This window comes from Sitophilus oryzae, unplaced genomic scaffold, assembly GCF_002938485.1.
Source record: "Sitophilus oryzae breed Bouriz unplaced genomic scaffold, Soryzae_2.0 scaffold_1532_pilon_pilon, whole genome shotgun sequence".
Taxonomy (NCBI): domain Eukaryota; kingdom Metazoa; phylum Arthropoda; class Insecta; order Coleoptera; family Curculionidae; genus Sitophilus; species Sitophilus oryzae.
The window spans coordinates 111,600-121,134 of NW_022146206.1; the positions used below are offsets into that span (position 1 = coordinate 111,600).

Sequence of the window (9,535 nt, forward strand, 5' to 3'; positions counted from 1 at the left end):
ATTCCATATTCCATAGAATTAGGCTAGAATAATATATCTAATATTTTAATATTAATGTATTCACCATAACATGTATAAGTAGAGTCTGTTAAGGAAAATAACTTGTAGGTGTGGAGCCTGGAAAAGTGCCTTAGGATTTATAGGATCCCACAGATATGATGTTAATCAATAAAACTAGTACTGCATTTTTATTTTTCTACTTGCTATATTAAAATTCCTTAGTATTTTTAATTGGTCCCTCGTATACGGCCAGCGTTGTGACTGATAAAATAGCAGTTCCGCAGCACCCGGTAAACGTACAAATTTTTTGTCACCTCGAAGGATCACGGGCCGCCTTTGAAGTCAAAATAACAATAGAATTCCTTAGAGCGGACCAACTGATATGTATTCTTTAAACTGTGCCGAAAGTATGTACTAGGACGTATTTCATGAAAATATTTTAGCTTCTATAGGGTGGCTAAAAAAGTGTGAGTGGATCAGGATGATTTTTTTAAATGGAACTCCCTGTATATTATTACATTTTAGGCTTCATTTTAGATCACTTTGCATAATCCTAAGATATGAGTAAATATATTTCGATAGTTTCAGAGATATTAATAAATAAATAACAAATATATTTATTCAGCCTTTCTTAAAAAATTTATTAAAAATACAAGAACCTGTCCTGAAATCAAAACTATATTAGGTATTTAGTTTAGATGGTTTGTACTTACTTCGCTATAAATATGGTAATCGTGAATCACAGAGGTTGTTCAAAATTCTACGCCAAACTTTCTAAAGTATGAAATAATTTTTCTTCGTTTTTTTTTTAAATAGAACACCCTGTTTAATATTTTTTCAATAGATGGAGAATGAAAAAATTTACATTTTTTGAGTTTAAAGTATTTCAGAATTGTTAACGGTTTTGTAGATATTCGTGATTTTATATTTCATATGGTATTTTCAAGAGTAAATTTTTATCAAAGCCACCCAATGATTTTTTTCTCGTATTTTACCATATAAAACCATAACAACCATATGAAATAATACTGCGTGATCTGCGAAACCATTAAAAATTTTGAAATACTCTTGATCATTCGGCTTTTTTAACTTAAAATTTTTCTGTATGTCTTAAAGTTTTCGGGTGCTCAAGGGTCACCCACGCATTTTCGATACTCCATATGGATGATGCTAATTGAAAAGGAACCAAGCGCCAAATTGCAAAAATCAGGTTTTAGGTTCCATACGACACTTTACCATGTATTTATAATGTGTAAAAAGTATCAAGCACCCATTGCGATCCTAGAGACATCTATTAACTAAAAATCCAAGCGACATCGATCGAATACGCAGTTTTCTATAATAGAAAGAGATCCAAAGCTCAATACTATTTATAGAAAATGACAAGTGTCACTTGGTTCCTTTTACATTTTGTTTGTGAGAGTGGCGAGTGCTGGTTTTCATATTTTTTTTATATAAATTTTAATTAAAAATGAGTAAAAGATCTAAACTAATTCTTAGAAATGCTTTACGATTAAACGAAGGTGAGCAGCCGTGCCAAATAGAGCCGAAAAAGCCGAAACTTAATGATTATAATGTGGTAAGTCAATTTACAGGAGTTAGGTTTTTCAAGTCTATTATAGTTTTTAGTTTTTTGTTAATAAATTTAAATATTACCATTGTTTAAATATTTTTTCAACATCCAGCAATGTTGAAATTCTTTTTTTTTCTTATATTCCTGTCTAAATCATTAACATTACTATTAAAAAATTGAGCAAAGGGAGCCAAACGCCCAGGGTGGCGGTTGGTTCCTTTTACATAATACCTTTTATTGTGATAAAAATATTACATTTTGTGGTAATTTTATGTTTTAAGGAACAGCGTGGGGCTAAGACACAACCATATAGTACCTCAATAAGTTGTCATGCTTTTAAAGACATAAGTTTACCAGGTAATCATATGATGAACGCTTAATATTTCATTAGAATGTAGGTAGGTAGCCAACATATATAACTTGCTATTTAGTGAAGAAGAAATTGAGAGAAAGCAAAAATTAAAGCAAGAAAAGGAAGATTGGAAAGGGCGTTCTAAGAAAGGACGACATAACAAATATCCGGGACAAACTTTCTTAACAAGAAAAAAACTAAAAGATGCCAATAAGACGCACTATACTGTGAAAGGAAAGTTAAAAGAAGCTAAGGAATTTTCAAACTATCAATGCGGATGTCCAAAGAAATGTGGCGAAAAGTTAACAGCGGATGATAAACAAAAACTATTTGAAAAATTCTATGATTTAGCATCATATAATTTGCAAATTAGTTACATTGCAGCGACGGTTAAATAAATGCCTATTAAAAGAAAGCGAGCTAAAGATGGTCCAGGTAAATCATACACTGGGGTGTATATGCTTGGAGAAGTCGAAGTATGCCGTGATACTTATATAAATACCTATCAAATATCGACAAAGCGAGTTAACACTGCGTTGGAAAAAAACGTAACACCCGAATAAAAGATGAACGAGGAAAATCCGGAGGTAAAAAAAAAGTCGATGAAGAATTTATAAAAAAAATTATCAATCATATAGGAAACTTTCCTACTTCTGTTTCGCACTATTCCCGCTCTGAAACTGAAGCCAAATTTCTACCGTATGACCTTACAGAGAGGAAAATGTACGAACTCTACATAGAAGACAAAAATCCGAAAGTTAGCTTTCAGTTTTTTAAAAATGTATTTTACAAGCATTTTAACTTGAGGCGGAAGCCTCCTATAAAAGATACTTGTAACAAGTGTGACATGTATTCTGCACAGTTAAATAATTCTCAAGATGAAAACCAACAACTAGTTTTAAAAGAACAACATGACACACATTTTGAAAATGCAAAGCTTGCCCGAGATCAGCTAAATAAAGATTTTAAGGAAGCAAAGAAAAACCCACTAATCGAAACTCTTTGTTATGATATGCAAAAGGTCCTAGGATTACCAAAATTACCAACAAATATTGTGTATTATAAAAGGCAATTAAGTATTTTTAACGAAGGGGTACATTCTGGCTCCACAAATACTCCATATTGTTTTTTGTGGAAAGAAGGGATGGCCGGTCGAGGAGCACAAGAAGTGGGCTCATGCGTAAAGAAATTTATTGACGTGCACCTTAATAAAGGAGTGAATGAATTAATATTGTGGTCAGACAGCTGTGGCGGACGAAACAGCAATATAAAAATTGTGCTTATGTTAAAAGCGGTTTTAATGCAACATCCCACATTAAACAAAATTTATTTTAAATATCTTGAATCTGGGCACAGTTTTCTGCCAAATGACACTGATTTTGGACAAATAGAAAGAGCACTTAAAAATCAAGTTCGCATATACACTTTACACGACTTTAGGTCAGTTATTGGAAATTGTAAAAAACATAATAAATTTATAATAAACCTTATGGAACCCGATGACTTCTACTCAACTGAAAATCTTGAAAATCAAATTTTAAATAGGAAAATGACCATCAATAAAGAGAAAGTTAATTGGTTAAAAACCAAGATAATAAAACTTGAAAAGTCAAAACCAGATTCAATATTTTTTTGTGAGTCACATTCCTCAGAAGACAATAACTTTAAAGAATTAAACATCGCAAAATCAGTGCGAAGCAAAAAAAATTCTTTGAATCCGCAAAAACTAAAAGTGCTTTACCCCAGAGGTAAACCTATTTCAAAGAAAAAATGGGATGATATTAAGACTTTATTAAAATTTCTTCCAAAGGATACAATTGAATTTTAGCAAATGAGAAATATTGAGGATTTCGAAGACGATGTGGAAGGTTTCGGCCCCAACATAGACTTTGATTTTGAAGATTAGTTATAAAATGTTTGATTTTGTTGTTCCTAAATGAGTTCCTCTGTTATATAATAATTATTATTCCCTATTAAAATAAATTTGTTATTTTTAAAATGATCCATGTATTCCTTCCTTTTTCTTTAAACAGAACCAGGGCGCTTGGATCTCTATCAAATAATAATTAAAAATTATCTGATAATTGAAAAGGATCCATCAACCAAAAAAATCTTAAAATTATATTTTTGCATGTAGGAAATATACAATTCAATAACGTCCATCATTAGGTTCTAAACCAACAACATTTTATTGTGAGAAAATGTACTAAAAACATAACAAACTTAAAAAAAACATGATACACATATAACCCCTGATTATGCAAATTGACAATTTGGCGCTTGGTTCCTTTTCAATTAGCATCATCCATATGTGTAATTAATTCTTTGTGTGAGAAAACATATCGCAGACGCCAAATATAGCGATTTAGAAAGTAATTAACCGGTGGGCCTAACATAAATTTCGCAAATTAAAGTGGAAAATTAACGTCGGCGTTATAGAGCAAAAACGGCCGAACAGAGCCTACATTGTGACAATTTTATTAGAAAACAACTTTATAAAGGTCCGGCGCTTTAAATTGGACGCTAAAACGTACCAACACAAAGCGGAGAGTTTTATATAATTGAATAAATAATACAGCGTGAAGCTTTCCATAACGGTAAACGGCGGCAGGGCTGAATTTTTGTTTGCCGTTGTTTAGATCCCGATGGAAAATTTCATATCGCATTTGGGCCGGCTCGCTGCTAAATGAAAAACGGTCGCTTTGTCCCTCTGTTCGTGGCGCTGCTGTCAAAACGCTCGAAAAAACGACCCGAATGTAATTAAAAAAAATCTTAACGCGTTATTATCGTTCGGCAAACACAAAAGAGGAAAACTTTAAACGTCTTTGTGGTCCTTAATTAGCACGAATTAAAGTTAAGTGAAGTTAATTATTTATGAATGACAGAATTAAAAATTCGTAGAAGTATGTAGTATAGTAGGTACACAAATATTTTATTTTTTATAAAATTATTCCTTTCCAGATTTAAATTACTGATGAAATGGCGTTCGCAGGTTTAGAACCAGGAAATAAACAACCTTTTTTTAAATTGCCGACGCACAGTGCTTCGTCCCATGGACAAAAATCGAAAAAAAGTTAAAATTTACTAATATCTGAATATGTAATTTTATACTTATAGCAATGTTCAATTATCCTGTATATTATTTTTCATAATCAGTGTTTTTTGTTTTGCGATCATATATCAGTGAAATTATCTTATATCAGTGAAAAGAATAACATTCATAGTAGTTCTGTATATGGAGTTAAACGGTACGTACTTAATTGAAAGCCACTATGGATATTGTTAAACAAGGTATGTACTTTAAATTTATTTCTAAAGAAGTTCGTGATTGTTTAGTTTTTATTTATTTTTTCAGATGAATCTTAAATGTATATAAAAATTTTACGTTTTCAAACTTCAAAAAGGCATTTAAAAAAAAAACATATCAAAACATATCGTAATTATTGAATATATTTGTTATCATATTCATACACTTTTAATTTTTGTATAGTTCACCTGCGTCTGCTTGCGACGAACTTTATTTTATAATACTTTTCAAATGGAGTAAAATTGATAAGCAATGCCGATCTGGTTAATACTTAGCTTGATCATAAGGACAAGAACTCAAAATTATTTGTATTTCAAAAAATGTGTTCTTTATTAGATATTGATGAACCTTCCAGTCAAATAAGACACCACTTGCGCCTGAAATAGCCCACTATGTTGGAGCGAAACGTCGCATAAAAAAAGTTTCCATCTTTCAATTTATTATAAAAACTCATACCCAAGAAAATGAAAAAATAATATATGGATATGGTCTCTTAAAGAGGTAACTATTAACATCCGAACCCCTCATACCAACAATGGGAACACGCGAAACAACGCGAAAAAGTAACATATTAGAAAATGATGTACAGAAACATCTTATAATATGTGAGGATATTTCATCTACCTGTGATTTGGATACTATAAATTTGGAAGATTCTGTCAGCAGTGATTCTTCTGAATCAGAGTAGTTACGATCTATGCATTTTGTTGCCCTAAAGTAAATTTATAGTATCTTAATTTTTTTTTTTTAATTAAATATAGCATTAATGTTTCTTTTTCATTAAAGAAAAACATTTTTATCTTATATTAGGCTTATATTGTAGGAATCATGTTCTAATGTTATTTCAATTCTTTTTTATCACAGGGATTTTTTTAATACATACACCGTTTTCATACTATAAATTATTATTTCCTTTGATGGAACACAGCTCCAACATTTTTATTATTTATAAGATTTTTTTTTCATAAACGTGGGACTAAGAACATCACCTTTTAGTACAATGAGAGTACTCATTATATGTGTCAAATAAACCTAGTTTGAATAAATTGCCTACAATAAAAGAGAAGTTTTGCATCTTTGTCCTTTAGAGCCATATGATCGAAGCACTGTGCGACGTTTCGACGTGTATTTTCGTGTTTACCAAAGCTATATTCCTTGTCAGGATAAGGTTCTTTTGTCATCCATAATTAAATAGCATATCCCTTTAATTACTACTGACAAAAGAACCTTTTAACTGAAAACAGCCTTGATAAAGACGAAAACACACGTCGAAATGTCAACAATTTTTTAAATAAAAAGTTGTTTATTTCCTGGTTCTAAACTGCGAACGTCATTTCATCTATAAGGACACAAATCTCGCACATTATTTAAATTATTCCTAAGAAAATAATTTAAATTTGATTGACTCATTGGTGCGTGAGCCTGAGGAGGATGCTATCTTTATCTTGACGATTCCATATATGAAAGGAACAGCAGAGAAGATCTCAGGCGAATATCCAAACAGTATAAAATTAAAACTGTTTTTAAGTCTAATTGACTTCCAAGTGAATTTACACTAAAAAGTGTCCTAACAAAAACAAAACCGGAATCATCAAAACAAGAGAAAGAGTAAATCTACCAGGTACCTTGCGAGTGCGGAGGTACAAGAGGTGAAACAATGAAGTTGGGCATTGTAGATCATGTGTGGTCAAAGAACCACAACATAAAATGGTCGGAAGCTCGAATTGTCCACAAAGAACTCCACTGGAAAAAGTGCAAATTTAACGAGGCCGTTTTTATATTTAGCAATAATAAAATCTTTAGAAATCCAAGTATGGAAATTTCAACAATATGCCAACAACTAAGAGAGAGAGAGAGAGAGAGAGAGAGAGAGATGTGTTAAAGACGCATCGACTGTAGAGTCTTTTAGCGTCACTTTATCCCATTATTTATATATTTATGTCTAAACTAAACGTTCTCCGTAAATATTTATATATGTTTATATACATATGTCGATGTCCTTTATATGATCCAACATAGCCTTGTTATTTTGGAAGAAAAGGGCTACCTCTGGGTTATCCACGATACCGTGTTGTATTCGTTTTAACGCGTACTTTGGGCAAAGATAATGTGTTTGACGGATATTGGAAGATTACATGTTTCACACAAATGGGCTGGTTCTGTCCTTTAAGGAGGTATTCATGGGTAAGTTTCATGTGTCCTAAACGAATTCTAGTGAGCACAACGAAATCTCTTCTAGGTAAGTTAACTACATTATTTTCAAAATAGTCCCTTTTGATCTCATGAAGCTTATTATCATTCATGTCTAAGTCCCATTCTAGTTGGATTATATTATCGATCATACGTTTGCCATAATTCTTTAGATCTTGCACCGAGAAATCGAGGTTGGTTTTATGAGGGTTGGGAGTTTTTGCAGCCAAGTAATCAGTTCTGTCATTGCCAGGAATTCCTATGTGGCTCGGAAGCCAAAGGAAAGTGACGCTGTAGTGGTTGATATTGGCCTTCTGTAGAAGCATTTTGATTGCCATAATTAGTGGATGGTTGGAGTAGAAAGAGGAGATACTTGAAATGGAACTCAATAAATCGGTAGCCACGACCCATCTCTTATAGCTGGAGGTTATAGCTGGCCATATGTTGAATGGCCTTAAATATTGCAAAAAGCTCTGCTGAGAATATTCCCGTTATGGGACTTAGTGAGAAACACATTTCTTTATCAAACGTATGAAAAGCCGCTCCAGTGTGCCTATCAGTTTTCGAACCATCGGTGTAAACCAGTCGATGACTCTTGTACTTCGAGTTGATAAGATCTTTGAATTGTGCTCTTATAGTGAGATGTGAGCATTCCTTTTTGTTGTGGAGTTTGAGTGATAGGTCAAGCGAGAGTGGGTGCAGACTTCATGGTGGAAACATACGGGAGAATGGCGCAATATTGAAAGGAGGAGGCAAATCGATTGACAGTCTTTCCTTTATATCTACATAACGGTGGTGTGATGCTGATTGATACTCTTTGTATCTATGTTTGATTTGGTGGTAAATAATTTTGAAGAATTTTTTGTGATTAGGGTGTTCCGGATTAACATGTAGACCAAACGCATACGCTAATAGGTGTCGTTCTCTAATATAATTTAGTGTGTGTTGTTCTGATTCACACATTAAGCTTGGTATGGGACTCGAGTGAAAAGCGCCCAGTGATTTCCTGATTCCCATGTTATGTGCCGCGTTCAGCTTATTTAAATAAGACCGTGGTGCAGGCGCATATGGCATATGGGTCCTGCGAGATGGCCTTCACTAATAAAACGCACCAATGAAGGCATTCTTCAAGTGGACAACCTCATGGTTGACTACCCAACTTCTTCGCGGGTGATTGCTCGGCTCAGAGTTTTAGGATTTAAAGTGGTACTTGATAACGGTCAATGATACTTCTGACCGAAACGTTGTGTTATTTTACTTACACAACAAAATAAAGACAATAGAAGTCAGAAATTCATTTAGTGTCAACTTTTTAGCTAGTAAAATAAAATGCTCAAAAATGGAAACTAATTATGTATTGAATAATCTATACCAAAAATTATAGAACTAGACTTTCTGGTTACTTTAAAATAAAGAGAGAAAATATAATAGAAGATATTACATAATGCTCCACGTCCGATAAGTAAATATATTTTTAGTAAAATAATGAAAATGAATAAAAATGTGTTTTTTTTTAATTGGATTAAGATCAATATATAGCATTCCTTGTACTCAATGTCCTAAAAGCTATGTTGGGCAGACCGGTAGATATTTAAAACAAAGATTAAAAGAACATAAAAATGACCAAAAAAACTTTATTTTGAAATCTAATCCTACCGCATTAGTAGAACACAAATTAGAGACAGGCCATAACTTCGATTTTGACAATACCACTATTTTACAAACACAATCTAATTATAAGAAAAGATTATTTGCAGAGATGATAGAAATCCAAAAAAACAAAAATTGCTTTAATAAAAGAACAGACGTGGAAAACCTGAGTACAGCATATTTTAATATTCTTTCAAAAATTAAATAATATAACTTCAAAATAATAGTTTAAATCCAAATAATATTTTTATGTTTATGTTTCTTTTTTCAACTATTCTTTATTTCCAGGTAAAAATTATATTAGTATTTTATCAACTAGAATTAGTTGCTCTCTGTATACGGTCAACGTCTATCTGCACTGTTTGTCTGTGAAAAGAAAAAAATTCGTGATTTTTCTCTATACCTAATATCGATGTTATGTTTTTTTATTGTGTGTTATGTGTTTTAAAAGGAAAAAAGGGAT

General features: G+C 32.2%; 1 protein-coding gene across 2 annotated transcripts; it reads left to right on the top strand.

The window, feature by feature from the left end:
* The first annotated feature begins 1,184 nt into the window (after positions 1-1,184).
* Positions 1,185-4,219, top strand: LOC115878842. 2 transcript variants are annotated; one of them, XM_030895459.1, is made up of 2 exons: positions 1,185-1,579; positions 1,855-4,219. In XM_030895459.1, the coding sequence occupies exon 2, from the start codon at positions 2,647-2,649 to the stop codon at positions 3,751-3,753; it is 1,107 nt and encodes a 368-aa protein (XP_030751319.1). In that variant the 5' UTR covers positions 1,185-1,579; positions 1,855-2,646; the 3' UTR covers positions 3,754-4,219. The 2 variants fall into 2 exon arrangements, with proteins under 2 accessions (XP_030751319.1, XP_030751320.1); XM_030895460.1 differs by having other exon boundaries at positions 1,861-4,219.
* Positions 4,220-9,535: the final 5,316 nt, after the last annotated feature.